This window comes from Callorhinchus milii, unplaced genomic scaffold (genome assembly GCF_018977255.1).
Source record: "Callorhinchus milii isolate IMCB2004 unplaced genomic scaffold, IMCB_Cmil_1.0 Scaffold11, whole genome shotgun sequence".
Taxonomy (NCBI): domain Eukaryota; kingdom Metazoa; phylum Chordata; class Chondrichthyes; order Chimaeriformes; family Callorhinchidae; genus Callorhinchus; species Callorhinchus milii.
In genome coordinates this window covers 6,439,442-6,465,608 of record NW_024704752.1, presented here as the reverse complement: position 1 = coordinate 6,465,608, position 26,167 = coordinate 6,439,442, and the positions used below count along the sequence as shown (strand labels likewise).

The 26,167-nt window shown below is 38.6% G+C and overlaps 1 protein-coding gene and 1 non-coding gene across 3 annotated transcripts in view; one reads left to right on the top strand and one right to left on the bottom strand.

The window, feature by feature from the left end:
• dipk2ab (divergent protein kinase domain 2Ab) overlaps positions 1-25,898 on the top strand; it is a 112,966-nt gene extending 87,068 nt beyond the window's left edge. For both annotated transcript variants that reach the window (XM_007892009.2, XM_007891922.2), the window contains exon 4: positions 23,721-25,898. In XM_007892009.2, the coding sequence (XP_007890200.1) occupies positions 23,721-24,052 (332 nt within the window). In that variant the 3' untranslated portion in view covers positions 24,053-25,898. The remainder of the gene's footprint in view (positions 1-23,720) is intronic.
• On the bottom strand, positions 13,744-13,815 carry trnag-ucc. Its single transcript has one exon. It is a non-coding gene; the product is annotated as a tRNA-Gly (tRNA).
• Positions 25,899-26,167: the final 269 nt, after the last annotated feature.

Here is a 26,167-nt window from a genome sequence, read left to right as displayed (position 1 = left end):
GTTGACTGTATCAAAATACATTATTTTGTCCATTCAGTGTGGTGCATATTTTTTAACAGAGGGTGAGAGCTGCAACTGGTTTCTGGATACCAACACCTAATGGATGGAGTTGTGATCAATGTTTCAGTAATGCACTGTATTGCAGCGTCAATATTTGTTCCTTTGATGCCCACTAATCTGACCAATTTAAAGAGCAATTTAAACTAATTTCTGCCTGAAAAATGGAGCGAATAAAAGGAATATTCATATAGCAAAAAAACAATGATTTCAAAACAATTAAAATCTAGTTAGACAGGACAATTGGGCCATTTTTACAACTATATTAACCAGTGATGTTGAAGATCAACATTGGTGGCTTTCCATGCAGACTATATAGTGTATATATATATATATATATATAGACTATACAGTGGAGCTATATCCAGCACCTCCATTGCCCAATAATTCCTCTTGTCTTGTACATCTTATCCTCTCACCCGAAATAAGCTGTTATCTTGGTTGACTATAAAACCTTGTAAAATTGGATTATATGGTTATGCACTATCTGTCTTGCACAGATGCCTAAGAAGTGACCGACGTGGATGCATAACATTTTATTTGAGTTTTGAATTGTCTCTCTGAACCAAGGGAGAAGCAATGGAAATTGAAAGTAGAATTTACTTATTTTCTGATTAATGGTGACTTTGGAGTGAAAACGTATTTTGACTGAAGTTGTAAGGTTACAACAGTGAGTGTTTATTTCTGTCACTGTTACTTTAATGTTCAGGTTCAAACTGCAGTTGCTACTGAGGGAGTAATGGATTCTGATTTCCAGGAAAAATACTTTACGTTACTGGAAAATAGAATCCGCTGTTTATCTCGGTCTGGCTGTCTCTCATCTTCTTTTCATATGATACCAGTTTGCGCAGATTTTAGCTGAGCTTGAACATTCTATCTGACACAATATAAATCTATTAACTCTCTCCCGGAATATCAGTTAAAGTTTAATTTTGACAATTTTAAATAGATTCATGAATATTTCAAAACTATTCCTCTGATGTGCTCAATTATAAAATGTAAGGCTGACAGCTTCCCCATGTTTAGTGGGTAGTTGTACCACATGGACTGAGCTAGATTGCGTTCATTCATTTTAAATTGGGATTCATTGTCTGAGCTTGGAGGTGAAACAAGACCATATTATAATCCAGCGACACATGCTGGAAGTGCACTTGTGTGACAGGGTTGGGCTTGGTCACTATATCTCTCATCACTAAACCTCACTTGCTAAATCGGGTGTAAAAGTGATGAGTAGTCTTTTTACTGAGGTGTTGTACCCCATAGCAGCAGCAAAGTTTTGTAAATCGGAAACAAAAGATACATGTCATGAAAGACCAACTTTTGGAAGAGGATGACATTTCTTTTTTGTCAGCAGTATTTAGCTGACGCTGTAAAATTCTTTTAATTTCTTCTGTTCTGTATGGCTGAATAGAGAACGATGAGATACTTTTACGGAACAACTGACAGATAACCCTGTATTCAGACTCCCTGGAAACTGCTGATTTACAATAAAGAGGCAGTACCCGTAATGATTTTCTCTTCCTAAATTTTCCCTGGTAAAGCAGTATACCAAAGAAAATTGTCACTCTTAGGATCCAATTATCCATCCCTTTGAAGCTCCTTTGTGTTAAGTCATAACATTATTAAAAATTTGCTGGAGTTCTACAGTTGAAAGCCTTTGCAAGCTGATTATGATTTACAGCTTTTGAGGGGCTGAAAGAGAAGAGATTCGTATTGTTAAACGATTGATTGCATGTTGGCCCTCCAGAGTTCATATTGATTCACTTGCAAACGAGTGTAATGCAATTCTGTACACCATTTCATATTGACCAACCAGCTGCCAGACAAATATAGACTTTTTATCTCTCTCCTTATCTCTCTCTCCCTTTCTCTTTACTCTCTGGATTATACTATGCTTTTTGGAGTCCTGTAGCATAATGGTTAGAGCACTCTCCTCGTAAGCAAGAAGTCCTGGGTTTGATTCCCGGTCAGGGCATGTTTCCTTACTCCACATACCGCTGTTCACCTAGCAGTAAATAGGAATAGCAATTGGCTGCCACGTTTCACCCACAAAATATACAGTTAATTCACTTTGCAGTATATTCTATGAAGCGCTTTGAGACATCTTGAAGATGTGTTAAGGTGCTACATCGGTTACAAGGATTATCAAATATAAGGATTATTATTACTCTGTAAAAATTGCATCCTGCGAGAACAAATCGAGCCATCAGCAAAATAATGTAATGCTGTTTGCCAATGTCTTTGAACTTTGAGTTAGCAGCTGCCCAAAGACTTCAATTGAATGAAATCTGTTGGCATTCATTCTGCTTCTTTTAATCATTGTAATATCCGTATCACTGATTTTATTTTTAGCATGTACTCTGCGATTGCAAAATGTGATGGAGTCCAGTAGGATTTTGCATCACACCAATTTATTTTTTGGCATGATTCCACGTACCACAAGTCACAGAGCATAAAGCTGTGTGCACAAAGTACTGAGATGGATGGATAGTTTCACGTGCTTTGGAGTCAAAAGAGTAAATGTTAGACTTTGAATGGGCCAAAGAAAAAAACTAACAAATTCTATCCAGACTGTGTTCAAATACAAATCAATGCATTAAAGTGATGGCAATCCATGCACAAGGCATGTGAGTTTCGGCAGGTTGAATGTCCTTTTTCCATTATTATGAGTTTGCCAAAGGATGAGAAAGTTATTTTAAACCAGAGCCAGGGAACTTTATGCCAGTACAGTATTGTGATTTTTTGTTGTGTTTCTTGGCAATCAGATTTAAATGGAAAAAATTCCCCAAAACAAAATGGGTTTGGTTAGAATCCAAGATAGAGCAAATTTCGTATGGACGAAGCAATAGAGTTTGATGGACTCAATTACCTTTTCGATGATGAATTCACCACCCTCTTTGAAGTTAACGGTTCTGCTCGTGCATGCATACAAGATGGATCAAAACAGCTTAAAGGAAAATTTTCATGGTTTGAAGCAAGATTTCTGCCAAACTCTGTTTCAGGAAGAGCTTGCTGTGAAGAATCGCCTCAGAGCTACAGCAGCTGTTTAGAAAACACCAGGGGGTGTTGGGGTTTGTTTATTTTATTTTGTTTATTTTGTGCAGATGTTTATTTTAATATTGATAATTTTAAGAATGCAGACATCAGCAACAATCATGTTATTTCACCGCTTATGCTATTTCACCAGTTGTGCTATTGCATCATAGAATCATAGAATTGTACAGCACAAAAAGAGGCCATTCTGCCCATCGAGTTTGTGCCGGCTCTTTGAATAGAGCAATTAATGTCAATCCCACTCCCCAGCCCTTTCCCCATATCCCTGCAAACCCGTCCTCCTCAAATACCCATCCACCGCGTTTTTAAAAGTAGTTATCGAATCGGCCTCGACCACCCTTTCAGGCAATGCGTTCCAGATTCGAACAACTCGCTGCGTGAAAAAATTTCTTCTCACCTCCCCTCTGCTTCTTTTAGATACTATTTTGAATCTGTGACCTCGAGTCACCGACACACCCACCAGTGGAAACAGTTTTTCCCTTTCTAACCTATCAAATCCCCTCATGATTTTGAAGACCTCTATTTGGTCTCCTAGTAACGTTCTCTGCTCCAATGAGAATAATCCTCGCCTCACCAGCCTTTCCTCATAATCAAGGCCCCTCATTCCTGGTACCATCTTCGTAAATCTCCTCTGCACCCTTTCCAATGCCTTAACATCCTTCCTATAGTGTGGTGCCCAGAACTGGGCGCAGTATTCTAACTGAGGCCTAACCAGTGTTTTATATAGGTTAATCATAACCTCCTGACTCTTGTATTCTATGCCCCTATTTATAAAGCCTAGAATCCATTTGCCCTTTTTACAGCCTTATCTACCTGTCCTGCCACCTTCAAGGATTCATTTACCTGCACCCTCAGGTCTCTCTGTTCTTTCACCCCCTTAAGATTGTATTACCAGCCTGCATTGCCTCCCCTCATTCTTTCTACCAAAATGCATTACTTTGCATTTCTCTACATTGAAACTCATCTGCCATGTGTCGCCCATTTTACCATTCTGTCTATGTCTTCCTGCAGTTGGCTCCTATCCTTCTCACTGTTTACCATCCTACCTAACTTTGTGTCGTCCGCAAACTTGGAAATGGTTCTTGTTATACCCAAGTCCAGATCATTTATCATCATTTATCATCATTTATCATCGTTGTGCATATAAATCAGTTCAATGACAAACCATGAAAACATTCGTGGAGGCAATGATACTCTTTTCCTACGTTGTTCTGCACTTTGAATTGTTGGTCCACAGTCAGTAATTGGCTGATGGCATTTAGTATTTGTAATTTCACTCTAATCACAGTCAGTTCACTTTACAGTATATTTTGTGAAGTGCTTTGGGAAATCTCAGTGATGTGATAAGACATTATATTGAATGCAACAATAAATAATTATTATTTGAATGCTTGTATATTTGGGTGATTTTGCTGGTGTTGGTTCAGGACTTTCACTTAACTGTTTTATAACTCAACACAAAATCAACCTGATGTTCTGTCTGAGGCCTTACAGTCCTATTTGAGGCACCAAGAAATTTTAAAAGATTTCTAATGTTCACGAGCCGTTCACATTCCTTGTTCTTTAATAACTTAAAAAAATGACCAGAATTGGTAGTGATGAGTGGAGCTCTGCACTTGAACTTAATTGTGTGGTTGCAATGATCGGTTTAGCTCTTGGCAAATGGGACGCTGCTGTCATAAAGCAGTATCTTGAATTTAATTCTTTGGGGTATGTGGAGCCAGTGGAACACAATAAGGATGGAGGTGATGGGCAGGTGGGGCCTGGTGCAGAGAGGACCGGGCTGTAGGCTTCTGAATGCTCTATAGGAGAAGTCTTGAGAGTCAGAAGTTCAAATAATCAAGCCTAGATTGATGAAGTACGGGTGACGGTTTGGGGGAATGAGGCAGTGTTGGAGGCAGACAGCGTTGCGGAGGTGAGGGAAAACAAAAGGATTGGGAGCTCAGCAGATTGATATTGAGGCATGATTTCTCAGTTTGATGCACTAAATATATTCAATGTATGGCATGATGTAAATAGTTGCCTGGTTTGTTTGCTTCAGAAGGTTGTATTTTTATTGTTGGAGTACTGATAGTGAAAAGTGGTCCACTAGTTTCAGTGTAGGCTTTTCTGAAATGTGATGCTAATTGGCTATCTGTATCACATTCCCAGGTCACCACCACAGTATATCAGGCTACTCAAGTCACATCGAGGAACAGAGAACCAATCCTTGTTTTCACTGACATCTCACAATCTTTTCCATATCTGCAAGAGGGAGGGAAAGGAGCCAAGTTTCTGGAAACACAATGATACTGTTGATTTGCTAAAAGCGTTTCATTCTATTTCGGAAGGAATCCTTAGCCTGAGATAATCCAGTCAGATGTAACTGAAATGGAGTGAGTTATGTTGTGATGAGGGAAAATGTAACCGTTTTTTTAAAGAAAATCCAAGGACTACAATTACTTGTGCAGTTTAGCAGCCATTGATAATCTGTTCAAAGTACTGTAGTCTTCACATGTCACAAAAAAGGAGCCTTGCTCCAAGGAAAAGGCTGAGCCATGGTGATTATTAGCTGGGCTTTCTGTCACTGTCAAGACCTTGTAGTTGTATTATTTTTTGATTCTCAGTAATGTAGTGTACTGGGAATTGAATACCTACTCCAGTAACATGACAGACAGAAAGCTGCTGCATGTCGGCCAGCATATTTCTGAAGATTGTGTCACAAGCTGACCTTTCATTCAGCACCTGCAGTCTTTTATCTGGACCAAGCATTCATAACGTTGTGTTTGTATGTTTTGGGTTGATGCTTTGCTATTTAATATTGAGTCACTGAACTAAAACATCCAATTGTATGTTTGGTTTCTGCTTAAAACAATCTCCAAATACAGCAAAGGGTATGAACTGTACTGTTGCTAGTGTGAAGATCTGCTATATTTAAAAATATTTAACATAAATACGTTTATTGTGACATCAGAGTAAAATAATGCTAGTTCATAAATCCACTGTTTGCATGTTTATATGCTCATGTGCATACCAGAAGTGATACATAAACTGGAACTTGATTTGTGTAGCATTAAAATAGCTGCTTGAGGCAAACTTAGCAGAATGCAATTCCTTCTGCTGTTTCCAATTGTTTTTAACATGGAAAAATGATTGCCCATTTAACCATCGTTTAGTATCCTTCAGGCACAAAAAATATATTTTTAGCGTTTTAAAAATCACTGCTTTCCTCTCGTATATTGTGGGTGAAGAGGATAGCAGCACCAACGTGAGAACGAGGCAGATGTGATGATGTCTTGCAGACTTGTCACCTTGTGTCCTCTAATTAAAAAGACATTGCTGGTACGTTTGTAGTAAATTGCAGAGTTTGATGCGTTTCTTCTCAACATTGTGCAAAACATGTTGCGGTTGTCATAGCAAAGTCTTACAGATGATTCCATGGTTTATTTTCAGATTACTGTAATAGAGCAATTGAATGGTGGTGATACGTGGAAGGAATATTCTAAAATTACAGTGAAACGATGCAATGCCCCTGTCGTTTTCCACATACCATACATAAGATTGGTCACCAACTAGGAACAGTTGTTAAGCATTAGTAAGATTTATCGTGAATCATGACTTTTGCCTGCCCTACATTCAACACCCACATTTGATTTTCAGTTAGTTTACCGCTACCTACCTTAATCATTTTCCTTATTACTGAGAGAAAATCACTTTTTGAGGTGGTACAAAATTTCTTCTTACCTTGTTGAAAGAATATTTTGCGTGAATGGTTTTCAAGTTAAAAGCTAATTCTTCTCCATTCCATTAATCATCCAACCTTATCCATTCCTTTGCTGATGATTCATCAACATTCATCAACTGTCTTCAGATTGCACGCCTTCAGTGCACATGACCTTTATAATCTCTCAGTGCAGTGACTGAATCACTAAGCATTGATCTGCTTCACGTCTCTGAAGTCTGACTGAGAGCTACCAGCACTTACCATTGATAGAGTAAGTCTTAATCCTAGTTCATCTATCGATATTCTTGCCCTCAGTATCTCATCTTATTCCTTGCTTTGTCAGAAGAGCAGGGGAAGTGAGCAGAGCTGAGCTGGCTGCAAGGTGACGTGCTTAGCAATGGAACGTTGGAATCAGCTGAACCTTGTGTGGTGGGTCAGCGGTCTGGTTCCTGAGCCAGGCAGGCTTGCACTACCTCAGGGCACTGCTGCTGACAGACCAGGAATTCTTCCCACTCCGTTCCTGTCAACCCTGCAAACTAAAGCTCTGCTCTATGCAAAATGGCTGTCGTCTTTGCCTACAAACATAGCCATTGTACTTGATTAATTACTGTAATGTGTTTGAAGATTTTTGGACATAAAGTACTACAGAAATTATTTTCCTGCTCGCACATTCTCACTGAAGTGAAGACTCTCACATTGTCCCCCACTTTGCCATCTCCATAGCCCTCAAATTCCTTATCTTTTTCCTACAATCTAAAAAAAGCAGAAAAACACTTTCAGGTATGCCAAAGCATCAAAACGAGAGTACAATTTAGGAAGGACAATTTCAGGACACTCTGCAGGAAGAGTTTCTTTAGGTATAGGATAACAAAAGAGTGTAATAGATTACCAGGAAGAGTGATTGAAGAGAAGATGCTGTAATTGATGGAAGAGAAGATACTCATTTAAGAAACTGCTTAATGCTGTAATGGGAAGTGAGTAGGTAGTTATTCTGGGAGAATGAGTTCAAATAGGTCAAAGTGCTTTTGTTCATCTGAATCCCTTTGTGATGTTGTGAAAACTGAAGCTCAATACCTTTTTGACCTACAATGGTTTCCTTTCCTAAAGGATCATGCCTGGATCATGCAGTAGACTTGTGGACCTTGACACTTTGTGCATATATATATTATATATTCTTCATCAACTGTGTAATAGCTGATCAATTGATATTGATCAGAGAACTAGTTGAAACTATCAATGAGCTTTAGAGAATGATAATATATCGATCCTGAGCCATGAGAATGTTAAACTTCACTGAGAGACTGATGGAAGCAGTGGAAGTCATCCTTGTACATCCTCAACAGCTCTAAGTTACCACATTGTCTTCCTCCCAGCAGTGTTTGGTCAGATAAGATTAAATTGTCCCAATTCAATGAGGCTAGCTGCTTCTAGTTGCTAATCCTGAATAAAGGAATGATTATGTGGGGAATCCATCAGAAACTTGCAATGTGATGATTGTTGTCTCAAGCATGGTGAATCAGTTTGAGATGCCCTGCAAATCTAATCTATGGATCAGAGCTTTGGGTGGTTTGTGATCCTGTGCAGCACTTGAATCTCCCACTGTAGGCTTAAATAAAATAAAACTCAAATTGACAAGAATGCTGAAAGAATCATTGGAACTGACCTTGATTTTATCTGTGAAGCTACAATAGAATCTCGTAAGTGTGATATTCAAACAATTATTTGTATATATGCTCATTAAAGGTTTTATTGCAAGCGGTACATTTTGGTAGAAAGTCAAGAAGCCTTGTACTATGTTGGTGCTTCAGAATCCAGCTTCCAGTTGCAATTTTAATAACGAAACAAATTTCTTTGAACTTAAAATATCAAGATTCAAAGTTTAGTTTTTACATTCTGCTCCATCAAAGAAACTGCTATTCTTATTCCACCCTTCTCTTTAATCGCATTGCCTTGAGTGTTGTTTTGCCCACACTGGCAGTAATTTAGTGTGAAACATGTCTGTGCTGTTTTTTTTATTCTTTTTGTTCCAGCTTTTCTAGTCAACATATAAATCTAGATCTCTGATGTGAAATATTGCCGCAGGGCAGTTTGTTTGGAAGTCATTCAGTTGCAAATTGTGACCAATGTTTTAAACGTAAGCTCAAATAAGAAAGCTGTATTTTATCAAAATAGATGCATGTTAATTCTCTAATTCCGAAAGTCATCTTTATTTACATGGAGTTCCTTTGCGTGTTTCCGAGTGGTAACGACATTATAATTCTTGCACTGAGCCTTCTGTATGGATTTCTACTACATACAGTGTTCAAAAGCTAAATGTGAATATAGTCGAAAATGTGCAGTGCCACAGCCCTGCTGAATCCTTTTGAATCTCAGAACAACATTCATTTGAAGTCAATTTGAATTATTGGGCATCACTTCTCACATCTCCAGGAAGGAGAATAGATCATTTGGCCCATGGAGCTCATTGTGGTTGAAGTCTCCTGAAGGTCTGAGTTCCCTGGGCATAGACGTATTCTTTGCTGAGCTTGGTCTCCTTTCAATTCTAATTTTATCAGTGATTCTCTGAGAAATGTACAGAATAAATCCCAATTAATACCTGGAAGAGGTAGTTTCAGTAGCAGTTTGATTTGACATGCTAAAGTATAATTAGGGTACCTTTTTTTGATTTAATTTTTTAAAATTTTCAATGGACAATATCAACATTTATTTTGCTTTCGTTTGGACTATTTAGTTTTATTTAGCAATGTTGTCGACTAAACATGGCTTACGTCCACATGGTGAGCTTCATACAGATGTCACCTTCTGTGTACTGCACACGCCACTTATGTCACTACCTGTCTGTCGTGCAGGATTTCACGTTAGAGGTAACTTAACAACCCAGCAGTTTAAAAAAACGCTTTTGGAAAAAATGTTGAACATTGATTGAAAGAAAATTGGAACTGACTTTTACCGATTAAAATTGGAAAACTCCAAGCCTAGGTATATTCTACACTGTCTCCGCTCCCCCAGTCCTTTGAAAGTTCTTGGCACTTTTAGCAGCCTTTGTTTATTTAAGTCATGAACCAGCTCTTTAGCCTTGAGAACTCAGTAACATACAACACCAGCAGCAACAAAATTACATTCGTATAGCGCCTTTCATATTGGGAGGACATCCGAAGGCACGGGACAGTCAGTGTTTCGGACCCGAGCTGGGGGTCGGGAGGGTGGAGGGTAGGGGAAGTTGGGTGATCGAAGAGAAGGGTCTTGAGATATGTCTTGAAGGCAAGGGAGTGGGCGAGGCGTAGGGACTGTGGGATGGAGTTCCAGTTGGTAAGGGGTTAGGAGGTTGCAGAGGTAGGGGTGACCAAGGCCTTTGAAGGAGGACCAGGATCTTGAACTGTATCCTCTGTGTGATGGGAAGCCAGTGGAGTTGGGCGAGGATGGGCATGATAGGGTCATGGAGCCTGGTGCTGGAGAGGACACGGGCTGCAGAGTTCTGGACACGAGCTGAACTCGAGCTTTTTAACAGCTCCCAATGCAACATAAAAAATAATATTAATAATCCTTGCATTTGATATAGTGCCTTATCACACATAATATCGCCATTTGATACAGAGTTTTATCACCTAATAATAGTATGTGGAATAAGAACTTTTTAAAAAAAAGATCTATTCCTCCACATTGTTCTACTGCTGGAAATAAAAGCCTTTAAGACATAACCTTGGCATCACCTAACTCGATGAATTTTGTTTTTATCCTTAGTGGTGTCCTGTTATAGGCCTCAGCCCTCATTTAGGTGATTAACTCAGCTATTGGCAGATCCCTGACTCTTATTCCAGTGGATCAGAAGCATTGAGTGAAGCCTTAATAAATATTGCTGAAGAATTTTCCTGAATATATTTAGAATTTATTCTAATAAAATGGGATTCTGAACCAGCTTTACTCTTTCTATGTTTTTCCGTCAAGAGTTTGTGCCTTATATTTTAATTAGTTCCCGTTTGTATAATTAAGCAGTATAAAATGTCAGAAGCAAATTGGTACTCGATGTGGTTCGCTGCACCGAAATCATATCTGGTGTATTGTGGTCATAGTCACATTTAGGAACAAAGGAGTAGGCCATTCAGCCCCTCGAGACTGTTCTGCCATTCTATTCGATCATAGCTGATTTATACCTCAAATTTCCTGCCTTTGCCCCATATCCCTTGATACCCTCACCTAACAAAAATCTATCTACTTCAGTCTTGAAAATTTGAATGGATCCAGCATCCACAGCCTTTTGTGGGGTAAAATGCCAGATTTCCACTACTCTTTGCTTTGTGGAAGTATTGGACCAAATGCTGTATATTCTATGAAATGATTTGAGACATGTCAATGACACGATAAGGCACTTTATTGAATGCAAGGTTTTATTATTATTATTTAACAATTGTAGCTGCTCTGGAAGTTCTTCATCATTTCAATGTTTGCTTTCTTTCTTATTGACCTTTCATCCTGTGCAAATGAATGTCACATTGGAACAATAGATCTTCATCAGTGTAGACTTGAGTAAGATTCCTGGTAATTCCAGCTTCCAAGCATTTGTGAGTTGTACTGGTTTTAAAAGGCTATAAAGCAAGAAATACAGCTCATCTTCCCAGAGGCAAACTTTTACTGTTTCCACATGGAACCGTTACTCGAATACTAAATGCAACTGTTTATTTCAGCACTCATGGTTTATTACAGAAAATTAAATCTGTTTTAAAATGTATTGTTTAGCATCAGTCGCACCACAATTGGCCTCTGTGGTTTTGGCCAAACAAGGATAAATTAGCTAAGTACTCTGCTCCAGATTATTATCCAACATCAAAACTGCAAGTACGTTCCCCATAGCCAAATAGTGTGGTGACACTTGGCGGCTTGGGGCCAGGCAATAAAAAGTTGCTGCTCCTCTGAAACTCTATCCACGCATGGTTTGCTGCCTTGACCACAGATGGATATTAAAGTATGACTCTCCTTCAGTTCTTAGAAGACAAGCTCAGGGTTCTAATGCATGTGTGCAGTATTCAAGCTTCGTCCTCAATTTAATGCAGTCCTGCAATTAATGTACACATTCAAATCCTTGCTATGCTCCATATTTAAAATCCTCCATGGCAGATAATGGAACACCATAATTGAAAGTCATATTTTGGGGATATTCATTGTCCAAGACATCATGAGGTATTGATTTCTCATTCAGTGCTATGCACTTTGGTTATAATCTATCCTGGACAGATCTATTATTTCCAAATGGAACAGGATAAAATACTATTGTAAGTTGCTGCAAAGAAAAACAATATTTCTAACTAGACATGCAGGAATTGACTCTTAGTATTTATTGCAAGCTGCAAATTGGTTTCTGCTAAACATTTGCTGATATCAGGGCCAAATCAGCTGTTCACACATGTGTTGCAGCAAATTAGGCAAGTAAAGTGATGAACAATTTCAGCCCCTGTAGAAGCAGTGCACGAACATGACTTGTGTTTTTTAAGTACAAATTGCTTACATTATAGCAAGTAAAAATAATCCCAAATAGATGTATTTGATTGAAAGTTGCAAATATTACAATCAGGCTAGTAATTGAAACATATAGTGTTTTTCCGCTGTGCATTATCTGTATGGAACAGACCTGGATTGCCAACTTAGTTTAGTTTTCAATAAACATTTTCCATTAAGCATTCCTTTATTGTAACTATTTAATGTTATGGTGGTATCAACATGGAGTAGGTAAACAGTGAATTGGCTCATTCACAATTTGACTAAAATCTTGCATTTTGTTGTCAAGCTTGTTATTCTGGTGTCAACTCAGCTCCAATGAGACCCTGCTTACCATCTCCGGTCCCAGGAGGAGTCACTGGATGGTCATTTGGCATCTGACAAGTGCACGTTTGAGCCTTCACAAGGTGGAACTGTCTGCTAGCTTCCTGGTGAGCAGCAGAGCTCAGCATGAAATGTGAGGGCCTTGCTACTATCCACCTGCCCACAGCTCTGACGCACATCCCCGTCTACTGAGCGAGCGATATATTTATACACACATACATATGTATATAAAATGTTAGAAATAGACATAGAATTGATTATCTGTCATGAATAAAATGTATTGTACTGTACAAAAAATGGATTTTCAGATTCAGTTAAGATGCTTCATTTATTCATCTTACTATGCTTTAAAATACTGTAGTATAATATTGTTCTGATTACATAAAAAGCCAATATGGATCTCTAAATGAGGTTAAAGCTGTGTCATGCTATGCAAAGCAATTAGTCTCTTTGTGAGAGATGTGATACATCAATACATGACTGCTAAATTCATACAGCAACTGAACTGAATGTCAGGTTCCCTGACCTTCTTATTTGCATAGATGCATGGGTTTGCCATAGGACGTTCACTGCACTGATATGATACTATATGACCTGGAGAGGGCCTAGGAGAATTCACTTCAGGTTGCTTTTGCATCCCTCTTAGCATTAGATCAAATTAGCAGAGACTTAAAACCAGCTTGGCACATCTCCCTGCCCAGTTGTGTTACTTGGAGAAATGAAGTGAACTGAGGAAAAGTAACATGTTTGAGTTAGAAGGAGGAGTTGGTGACCAGAAGGGAAAGCAGAGCGATCTCAAGGTTTGTTCCAAGCTTCGATGATAATACTCTGGAGTAGGTTACCTGTTTGTCCTGCTTTAATAATAATCCTTGCATTTGATATAGTGCTTTCAAGATGTCTCAAGATATGCTGTAAAGAGAATTGACTATATATTTTGTGGGTGAAACGTGGCAGCCAATTGCCCACAGCAGTGTCTGACAAACAGTCGTGGATTAATTGACCAATTTTTTTTTGATGGAATTATTACCCTTGGAAAAGCGATCCGCCAATCGACTAACAACCAGATTCCTACTTACTACTAGATAAACAGAGATGTGTGGAGTAAGGAAACTTGTCCACCCTGCTGGGAATCCAACTCAGGTCTCTCGCTTGGAAGGCGAGTGCTCTAACCACTAAGCTACAGGACTCCACAGCTTTCTCCTTACCACAGACCATGTAAAGGCTGGGGAACAGGGGATTAGAAATGATAAAGGAGTCTAACATACATGATTCCATAAAAAGGCTTCAGACTTTCTAGTCCGCAGGTAAGATAATTGTAAGATAATTAAAATAATTGTAAAATCATAAGTAAACTCAAAGTTCACTTTTTGTCTGTCCAGCTACCAATTTATTTTTCCTAGTTTCCATTCACTTGTAGGTTATAAGGAATACAGTTCCTAGAAATTAGAGGGAGTAACATGCCTTCTGCGTATTGGAATGGTACACTCTATATTCTGACGTTGCTGGTACTTAGCACATTGTTTAATCAAATAATGAAAAGCTTATTGGCATTATCTACTGGAAAACGCAACCTATAGCAGCAACTAGATAATTCTGAATTCTGAACAAGGACACAGCTGCAAAGATATATATGCAGCCTGTGTCAGCTAATAAATTGAACCTGTGTATGGATTCAGGCAAAAGCCGCTAAGTTAATTGTTCTGTTTAATCATAGCTATCAGTTTCCTCCACAGTCATCCAGTTCATGAGCTTCTAATTAAATACTGCTCCAATAAATTTTTGCTCCTCAGGAATTTAAAGGCACATTTGCAAAACATTTTTTGCTGCTTCAGCTTTGGCTTTACAATAGTTGGTTTTATTCAATTAATTGCTAGGAAGATTTGTTGAGCGTTGCAATCTGTGTGCCCAGTGAAGTGTTTACGAGTCTTTTGTGAACTGGTTTGGCTTCTTTGTCTTCTTTTCTCACAGCTAATTCTAAGGAATGCATTTAAAGACACGTTGACTGTAAAATCAGAAATGCTTTTTGATGAATAATCTATTCTTCTGCAGGGTCCCTTTATGCTTTAATTATTCATTTTTTCCCTTCACTATTCAGCTCATTAAATCAGGGCAGTGGTGCACAGCACCTTAGATTTTAAGATACAATCTCCCTTAGTCCACTGTGATATGAATTGCTCCACTTCATACGGCACCAGTTGAAAAATCTTTCCTTGTTTTCTCAAAAGCACTCGTCGGCAGGCCTCCTCCCCTGCCGACAAAAACACAGGACAATGAATTAGGAATGCTTTTAGTTGGTTGTAGCAATCTGGTGAAAAGAAAAAAGCTTAAGGATAACAAAAGAACAGTTCCCAACAATGTACCTATTATAAAAATTATAGATAACTCTCAAATGGATGTAAGTAATAATTTACCCTCACCTGGAATTAAAATATACTAACCGCTCTGAGAATTCTAGAGGCCATTTATTGCATCTGGAGATTGATGCTACTCACTCTATCATAGATGCTTTTTGCAGTCTGAGGTCTCTGTGTCTCTTGTCCATGTAACATCTTGAGCATTATTAAAGTATATTACTCAGATGCCATTGGTTAGCGCAGCACTTAAGTACAGATTCTGCGCCATGAATTCTGGAACTCTTCTTCTTGCCACTCTGTTTCACCCCCTCTCTATCTGACTTTAGATCCAGCCTTAAAACCTACCTCTTTGATCGTGTGGTTCCCTCCCCCCTCCCACTGCTCAGTGTCTAACCATGTCACTGCAAAGTGCTCCAAGATATTATCCTGTATCAGAGCTGCCATACACATGCAAGTTGTTGTTTAGAGTGTGGGGGAGATCCGTGATCATGAAGCTCCTATGGCTGCTTAAAAGCATCAAATGCAAAAACAACTGGAGAGGAAACAAAAGTAACTTTTGTTACTAAAAGTAACCTTTACCTTCTATTATGTCTTCAGTTCCAAACTGTAGGGACAATGTACATAAACTATTTACTTGGTCAGTCAGTGTAGCATTTTGTTGTCATCTGTGCAATTAGAATTTCTCTTTGCAAAATGCCTTTCCAAATAGAGGGCAGTGGTTCTTGAATTTCTTTAATTTCAGAGCTCATTACTCGTATAGGTACAGTATTTACTCCAAGACTACCAGTACTGGTACTGTACCTCCAAGTACATAACTACTTGTTTCATAAGCCTGGATTTTGGGTCCAGTGTCTGTGATTTAGATTGATTCATGCTTTTGGAAGATTGTTTTCAGATAATTCTTGACGTATTCCAGCACTGGAAACCAGAACTGTTAGGATCTCCGGTGTCCATAACAACCGTTTTTTGTTACTTATGCTATATATATATATTTTAAAAAATTTGTGTGCTCATTGTTGGAGAATGGAACCATTTCTCATTTTGCCTTAGTGTGCGTGTCAAGAAATCCCAGGTTGGTTAGAACAAGGGCAGATGTAAGTTTAGGCTCTTTTTACATTGCCCCAACAGTTGCTTTATCCCCAACCTCAGCTGCTACTAGACCCAACATGAAGTTTTCCATTCTCATATCAGCCAATCTGAATTAAATTGCAATTGATTGCAAAATGGTTTTGTGCTCTAGGTTAATACCCATGAAGAATTGGATTGGGGCTGCTCACTAGGGTGAGAGAGGAGACTTTCATTCCATCAGCCTGAGTTGGATTCCAACCCTGACCTGATTCCAAATGTGAATGCATTGTATGATTATTAATGTGTCACATCCAGTCTACTAGATTTAAGCTTAATACAGAAGTATTTGAACTTCCAATGGTCTCTCAGGAACTCTTCTTTGTACTGTACAACTAAGCAGAAATTGAATGCTTGTCTGGCATAGTTCAGTTGAAGCTGTGTAAGTTGTCCTACATCAGTCCCACATCATCCTCATAAACCTGTCAGCCCACAACCACTTCAAGTCTATTATTCAGGAAAAATCAATCAGGTAAGTTCAGAGTGCTCAGATGTGAATCTCCACACAGAATCTCCCCATCACACCTGGCACTATGAGGAGGCCCGGAGCAGAGATCACAGGAACAAGTGTTGAAAGCAATGTCTAGCCCATCATCTGTTGGGAAATATGTGTGGTACAGAGAGACTACAGAATAGGAAAACATGAAGACAATAATAAAATGAGTTTAGACAACTTGATGATTGTCTGCTACTTCAGCAAGCAGAGGGGGCATAAGGTCTCTGACTGGCATAAGCGTACTTATGTGCATTTGAGATTATTAAGACAGTCAGAGAATTGAAACCTCAACCTAACAGATTTGGTAGCAGATTTTCTGAGCTCAGAAGTCATTCACTTTTCTAAATGGTTGCATCACTCAGCAGTTGCTAAGAAGTTTCAGCTGTTCAAATGTCGCATTAACTCAGCACACTAAGTATTTAGTATTTGGGTTCGATGCTTCATGAAAAGTTACCAAAATGAAGGGTTCTGACCTGGAAATTTGCACTATAAATGTTTATAATAATCCTTGCATTTGATATAGCGCCTTACCACGGTACCTTACAATCCTTGCCATCCTTTGGTTGAGATGTTAAGTTGAGATACTGCCTGCATGTTCAAGTGGATGGTAAAGATCCTTTGGCATTTCAATAAGAGAAGTGTTTCTCCTGGATACTGCTTCTCTGCAAAGGCAAGGTTAAAATCCTTTTGAACTATAGAACTTCATAGTTGCTGGAATGTGAGCTGAATGTTTGTTCAGTAAGAACACATTTTGCAAACTTTTTTCTGTCTTTTTTTTTCCAACGTGTTTGACACATCAAAATGTCTTCTGGTTCCTATCTCCCAATCTTAACTTTTGTCGCACGTAAATGCATGCATCCACCTGTTTGGAACCCTCTTCTATGAATACATCAATGATACGTTAAGAGATGATGTATCCAGATTGTGGATCTCAATTGTTATCATTTGTTTCCTAATTTTCACTTCCTCTCGCAAATGCTGTCAGTATCACTGGGACATATTTGGCCTTTTTCTCTGCAACTGGAGAAAATTAAATATGCAAATGAGATTTCTCACCTTGGCAGAGGATGAGGAAACTTGAGATGCATGACGTAGATTCCCGTTGGGAAGATTAATCGTGTATTGGTCCCATCTGTTAGACTGTGATGTCATCTCTTAATGGTAGAGCAGTTGTATATCGATCAAGGATTCCCACAACACATTGCTGCCAAAATACTCAGTCGTTATGGTAAATCCTGTGTAGCTTGTTGAGACCTTGTTCTGATGTGAAAGGCGTTATTTCAAAAATTTCAAGTTTTTTTTAACACACTGCTACATTCACCAGACCATTGAACAACTTTTCTGTACCTTATTATTACTCTTATTTATTTTTATTCATTGCTATGTGTTTGACACTGTCATTCCCATATCAATAGCCTTTTCCATTTTGAACATTTAAAGGAACCCTAAGTGCTTTCCATTGTGCAGACACTTAACATGGGCAGAAAACACATCATTCAAAGAAGAAAGGCTCCAGCATTGGATAATCTTTTCTTTTTGCAAATGTCACAACTTGGATTGAACTGTAGTGGAGAATCGAGGAATAAATAGTTAACCATCGAAAAATAGCTGAACAAATGGAACTATAAAATGAAAGCACTTTACTGAAAAGAATGCATGACAGCTGCATAAAAAATAACAATTTTCTGCCGACAAATCATTATTCTAGAAATGCATAGTATTACTTGAAATGTCAGCTCTGGCAGCCTGCTGTACCTTATATACTCTTTGGATTAAATGAGAAGTCTGATGAGAAAAAAATGAAGCAGTCTGAATTGCTTATTGTGAGAAGTGCTAGTCTTTGTATAAAGAATTTTTGGATTCAAGAATTTACAACCAGGGGTGAAACTCATCAGCTGAATTGAAATGAAGATGGACATTGTGCAGAGCAGCTCATTTGGATGTTGTGATCAATAAAACAGCTCCTACTGTACTTAAAAAATATATGCTTTAAAAAATGTAAATTATTGCTGCTATAGGAGATGTCCAGAACACAGTCTGGAAAATAGTGGAAAAGGATTTATTCTTTTTATTTTTCTTGTGTGTGGTCAAAAATGGTGTCACATGTGTAGTGATTTCCCATTTTCAGCTTGTACTATCATTTTGCAACAGGCAAAGTCACAGTGTAAAATTACCCAAATGATAGGTGCAGCTTTATTACATTACAATGCTTATAATTATATCTGGAAGATTTATTTAAAGAATCAATAAATTATTTTTAGAGGGACTTAAAAGAATGCTTGTAAGAGAGGTATATTAAAGCAAATCAGCAGTAGAGTGGGATAGGATTAGGTGACTTGTAGAGAAAAACACTAATACAACACAATTTTAATTTGCATAGGGCCTCTCACGTCAGGAGGACGTCCCAAAGCGCTGGAATGTCCGAGATTTGCACCCGAGCTAGGGGTGGTGGCTGAGTAGGGAGAGAAGGAAAGATGGCTGAAAGCATGGACTGATGGAGAGGTAGATTCTGCCTCTAGTTTCACTTGCTGCCTCCCTGTGGAAGTGTGCCAGCCTGTGCTGAGCTCAGGAAGGACTTGGGCATTACTCCACAGGAGTTCCCTACATACCTTAGGAAACGTTACCACCTATCAACCTTTTATAGATGTGAATCCTTATGCTGCCAGCCATCATCAGAGCAACAACTTGCATTTATATAGCACACTTCACGTAGGACAGTTCATAGTGCTGTACAGAAGCAGGTATGGACACCAAGCAAGGGAGGAGGAGGTGACCGTAGGTGGGATCTTCAGGTGGAATTTAGCATGTTGCATTAATGCACATAAGTTCTACGTTGAATTTGTACTTTTCTCCAAATGCAAGAAATGTCACACCAGTTTATTTGCTTGCAATCTTGATTTATGTATCTTTTATGATTATGCTGGCCCACCTGTGGAATGTCTGGATTGTAATTTTATAATTTTAATATTTTACATTATGAAAAAATGGAACCCTCAATTAATTCTGCTCAGTGATAAATCTCATGATTGAAAGCCTGATGGAGAATATTCCATTATTTTATTCAATTTAGCACAACAATATTAAATACCAGTCTGTTTTCTATAGAACGCACAGAGTACCATTATCAGGCCTGGCTTTTACTGAGCCACTTTTGGCACTCGGGTTTAAAATTATACATCTTTAGAAAATAGTTCAGAACAGTTCTTTTGGCAGTTTATGTCATGTGAACCCGGCTTTAATGCAGATTGCCTTTGAAAAAAGACAGTTCCTGAATTAGTCTGATAAGATTAGAATGCAGGAACGGAAAACCACCTTTTGATATGATAATGCTGTACAAAATCCAGCTGCTGTACTTGAAAAGCCATTTCCGATTGAGGAAAACGCTATTCTGATGGGAAAATGATTTCTCTTTTGAACAATGGTATCGGTTAATTGCTGAAAGAATTATTGTGAAGCACGGCTTCATAAATAACTGCTCACTGATGTACACTTTAGCCTTGGAGTGATGAGACCACTGTATGCAGAGATGAACATTAATAAATCAGAATCAGATGCTAAAATCTGACAGCAGCTTTAATCCGCTGAATGAACAGAGGAACTCTGGCAAAATCAACAATGTATCAATGTTCTTCATTAAACTGCTGCAGAGGAGAAAAGCGATTCTGTTCTGCCTCCACAGTAGAAATTCGATGTGCTTTTTTGTTTCCAGTCAACTACAAAGGTTAGGAATAATTCAGAATTTCAATGAGTAATTTTACCAAACCAAATTGTGTTTTTGCACAGTCGCTGCTCTGATGTTTAAATTCATTTTCATGCTGAAATGTAGTGGGAAATCTTTTCCCTGCATTACCATCTGACTTGCCTTTCTGAATAAATGTTCCAGTTACCGTAACAAGTAATAAAGGGGCAGAACAAAAATGCGAAGCATGCTCGAAGTCAAATAATAATGTTTCTTTGAGATTGAATTTACCAAACCAGCCTCAAAAAGAAATGGGAGAAAAGTCCAAAGTTAATTCAGAAAGAAGCTAAAATAGCTGATTTGGCAATGTGGGTGTGTGATGGACTGGTTTGCACCCTCGCACAGATGGTTCCTGGGCTCCAACATGAGGAAGGAAATCTTTCCACATAGTGGAGGGGAGAACAGATGACAGTTAAGGAATACTCTCTTCCTGCAGAGCAAACTATAGTATAATGATTTCGTCACCTCAGCTAAAATATGCCAACTCACCACATGCCACCTGGGATCTTCTTGGTCTGTGTAGAGTAGCACACCAGGCATTCCGTTTACCCGCTGAGCTACTGAGTAACCACCTTGCACTTGTACCCTTACTGTAAGGTCTAACCATATCGTGGCTCTCAAATTCACCTTCAAATGGGTCAACCAAGACACTTCTCAGGGGCAGTGGCCACAAAAATACTACAGTGGGATGCAGGTGGGAAAATGACTTTCTGTCACTCACACCAACCTGCTGATCAGTACCAAAGCCATTTAAGTGGAGTTGCTGAATGTCAAAGTAATATTTGACATCAAGAAAATCTCCCTTTGGCTGGAGATATACTATAAAATCTGCAAATTTCCTTCAAGTCACCAAACGAAAGGATCTGGTCCCTTTTTAAGCTCACTCCACTGCCTATGATCAGCCATCTGTCAACCAATCTGACCATCTGGTCTAATATGCTTCAAATCCTTTTGTCAGTCTTACTGATTACCAAAATGAGCTGTTTTCCTCTGGGAGGAATTTAAAGCCTCTTCTCCCCCCCTCCCCTTTCTCCTGCTGTTTGAGTGATGATGATAATAAAGAATTTTATATACTTCAATTGTGCAAACATGGTGCAGCAGCAGTTGAGTTTCATATTGTGTGGAATTCAGAGAGTAATGAATTGTAAAACAACCTGAATAGATTATAGCACAGAGTACAATCAATCCCCACATCACTCTGGTATGCATTTTTGCCCTTTACCAGTATGTCAGTAGTCAACTAAATTTTTAATTCCAATAGCAAATCTGTATTTTTGCTCATTACCTTTTCTTAGGATTATGTTGGATGAATGAAGGTTTTAATCTTTCTTTTACAACCTATAACTGCTCGTATCAAGCATTTTTCATTTGTTCAAGTGTTATTTTTTTACTAGAACAAGTGAACTATGGCATTTGTTGTCAATATATTTAACAATTGCTTCAAGTAAAATTAGCTGCATATCAGAACAACAACAACAAAATTACATTTCTATAGAGCCTTTCACGTCAGGAGGACACCCCAAGGTGCTGCACAATCAGTGTTTCGGACCCGAGCTGGGCAATGAGATCAGAGAGGATGGGGAGGAAGGAGGGTGACCAAAGGCACGGTCGAAGAGGAGGGTCTTGAGACGGGTCTTGAAGGAGACAAGGGAGGGGGCTTTTGAAACATTCAAACAGAATCGGAAGAACAGTGAACTTCTGTAGGAAAATGCTGTACCTAAAAGATATCTGTTCCACCAAACAATTTCAGAATCGTTAATGTTGTGGAGAGAGTTATCAAAAATATTCGTACCTCTCAGGACCCTGTGTTCGTCTGTTGCACTTTAAAATTGCTAAGAGAGGCAGTGCTCTCATTTAAATGTCTCTCTGTTGAGACATCATGAAGTTCTGCTCTACTGAGTGCACGAATAAGAATGTTGGTAATTAGATACCAACTTCAAACACAAAATCATATCAGAGAAGGTGATTTTGACATTTTTCTCTCTCTACTTTTCTTAGGTTGCTGTCTCTTGCATAGGAAATACCGGTGATCCTCTGGCTGATCCAAAAGTTATCACATAGTTATCTGTAAATAAGCAAACTAACAATGAAATAATCTTATTTTCTCCCTCTTTGTCATTGGATTGTTTGCCAATGTGACAGCATTCTTCTGGTTTCCCTAACAACAGGTTCTGACCATTGAGTGCGTGCAGCAGAGCCAGAGCTGTTCTTACCCAACTTCCACACAGAAGTGGAGGACATTATTTCAGCAGTAGGCACCCGGGTCTATTTTCTTTCCACTGTGTCTACCCTCTCCCCCAGGCTGGGATTAACAAAGCCATTTAAGCACCTGTGATAAGAGCACGCTCAGCACAGACTATAAATCAAACCTGCACCCTTCTAACACTACACCTGCTAAAATGGGCCCTTTTCCACACAAGTCATCAGAAGGACCCAGTGACAGTTTATTAGCGATGTCTGCTCTCTAATTACCTCTGATCAGCAATTTGAAACAATTCGCAGAAAAATGTGCATCTTCCACAATTCCAATTATCTTTACAATGAAATGACACTCTCGTTTTGCAGGTGGTTTCCATGGTTTGCCTTTCCAGACAAGGTGTGAGTGTCAGCAATTCTATGTCTCTTGCAGATTTTTTTGTTGGTTTCTTCCTTGCTGTCTTGACTCACTTTGAAACGTAAGGGTTGATTTGCTGCTGCATTCTTTTGCTGCTGTTTCTGCAGCCACTAGAGAGTATAAAACAGTCTTGCTTTGTTGAAACTAACAAAGAATTCACTTTGTTCAGAAAGAGTCAGGCCCTCATCCTTATTTCCAATGCCTTTATTCTTTCTTCCTAGTGCCTTGATGGGTACTTGTTTGATGGGTGCCACTGTTAGTTTGTTTTTCTGTGATTTAAGATGCTGTTACTGTCCTGAATTAATCAGAATAATAAACTACACTTGTTAATTCCACAATCAAATGCTGGTTTGGAAAATCCACCCATATAATTACGCAACCAGAAATAGCCCTCATTTCAGTTACAAATGTGAATGAGTGTGCTACTTGACACATATCAAAGCCATTAATGTAAATTAGTTTGTTCTAGCTTTTGTCATTTTAAAGATTAAATAAGCAAGGAGATGAAGAACAGGACTGAATTGATGATATGATTGATCAGATTTACTGTAACTGGGCTATATGTGCCACTATAACTCACTGTTTTAATATAATTGTCTACTTTTATTTTTGTTCATGCAAAATTAAGAAATATTCTTATATTTTCAGTTGTTGTATTGGCTATTTCATTTTAAGCAAAAATATGGTTACAAATCCTAAAATTGCAGTGTATATGGCCTCCCCAAAGCAGTTCTCAAATGTACTCATTATTTCTTTCCCTGCAGATAGGCCTGAAAACTGGGACACTTGGTACGAGAACAAGTTCGATGACTGTGGGAAGGAGGCCTGCCTGTCGTTTTCGAAAGACGTGTTGTGTTCCCGTGTTACAGCAGACCACAACTATTATGCCATCTGTCAGAACCTGCTCTCCAGGTACGCCACCTGGCGTGGCACAACCGGAGGACTTCTGCATGATCCACCTTCAGAAATTATCAAGGATGGCAGGTTGGAGGCTTTAGTAGAAGAGTGTGCTAACCCGAAGAGGGAGTATGGTCGATTCCAGGCAGCCAGAGAATTGCGGGAGTACCTCGCAAAAGTGAACAATCGTGTAAGGTAGCTGCAACCTGGCTTGTTTTCTCCATACAGATGTAGAATGCAGCTTGACGTTGCGGCTGAGTTGAACATGAGAATTGTTAGAATGTAAAATAATCTCGAACTAAACTACACGGATGTGGTACTGTATGCCATGACAGTTGGTTGAATTGCAATCCTCCACGCTTGGAATGACAATGGACATCTGCAAACAAATATGTTACTGATTAGAGTTTGAGCTATTATTGACTTCATCTCTGATTGCCTGACGGGTAGGTCACTGAAGATTAAGGTGGCTGGCGATAATGGACTGTGACAGGCTTATTGATTCCACACGTTCAAAGGGCAATTGACATAACATGGCATTAGCATTACAGTTTGTGAGGATGATGCCTTTAGTAAGGAAATGTTGCATAACTTGAGAGCCTGTTTAAAGGCTTTAACTTACTGATGTATTGTGTTTCTATATTTTGAATAAGGAAAACATTAAAAAAGTTTGCTAAAAATAATGTACTGCCGTCAAATCAAACATGTAACTTTTGATAATCTTTTCCCATACTGTGTTTCACATACGTGAACATGTTTCCAATTTGTTATTTGTTACCCGAAGCACTGAGAAAACATGGCATTAGGTTTACACTGTCCAAAACCTTAAACCACTTCCTTGTCAGTGTTAAACAATAATTTCACGTTCTTCAAAGGGGCGGAAAAAGACCATTATTTTTATTAAGTAACACATCTGAGTGCAATAGTGGACCTGAAGTTAATTTATTTCAATGCAACACAAAAAAAAGCTGCGATAATCATTCTGGATATGTGGGTTGTTATTTCTATAAAATCAGGTTCACTATTTTACTGGGATTTCTTAAGCCTCCTTTGGGAGGAGTTGGACATGCAAATTCTAGCATTTGAGCATATACCAAAGAATAATTATGGTTAGACATTTGCCCTTATCTTGGTAGAATCAAAACCTATTTATTATTCTAACCACACTCAGCCTACAACAAGGAGCTATCTAATATTAAAATGAAATGCCTAACACTGGGGTAAGGTTTTTGGTCATAAGTTTACATTTGCCACATGTACAGGACTGGTTATATTTTTCATTGGACTTTTTTTTCAGTTGCTTCAGTTGCTCCCTCCTATGTATTATATGTTGGTACTGTATCGTATGTTGAAGTCAGGCTAGGGTAATGTCCTCTCTCCCCAACCGGTTTTAGACCCCAAATACATTCATTTGTTTCCGTTTCAAACTAAATTGGCGTGTGTGTGCGAGCGTTTGGCACATTAAACAAAAAGCTAGCTGTTTGTGTGGAAATGGAGTGGAAAATCTGCTTTTGCTGCTGATTAGCTGAATCGCAGCTGCATTGCCATTGGCAACTCCTTCATGCTTGTGGCTCAACCTGGATAAATGTTAAGATGTTCCCCCATCAAGTAATTTTGTGGCTTTAATCTCCATTTAAATCACGCTGATGCTTTTAATTCTAAAACTAGCTTGGACGGGTTTAATTGAAGGGGAGGAAATGCTGCGACAACACAACTAAGTAGTAGAAAGCAATAGTGTATCTCCTTTCCTTTTTAATTTATCAGAAGCTGACATGAGCAATGATCTGTTTATTGGTACAATGGTTCTGTAATTTCTACTGTATATTAGAACTTGTTAGTGATAATCCAGTGTTCTCCACAGATATTCCAAATAGGATTTTTGGAGGTTTGTATATGCTGGGAAATTGCTATCTGGCTTTTTTTTGTAAGTTTTCATTTACTTTTGACATTTATCAAAACTGTCTAACTCACTGTGCCTTTCATTCAAAAGTTGTCTCTACAACTTAAAGTGGATTCATATAATAAAACTTTACTTATTAATGTTCTTTGTGGCTTTATTTTAATGTTTCGGACATCAACTTTCTTCCCTGTCTGCTCCTAGGCTCCAGCTAATTTAGTGTACATCCAATAGGAGGAAGCAATGAAGTGCAGTTTGAGGTACAACCTTAGCAGTGTTTTACAACCCGAGCTGAATTTTTGTTTTAGAACAATACAGTAGAAACCCGCTTTGCGGTCACTTCAGTAATCCAGCCACCTCACAATTGTGGGCACATTTTACAGTCTTGTTCATTGTCTATGTTAAAAGATAGGCTGT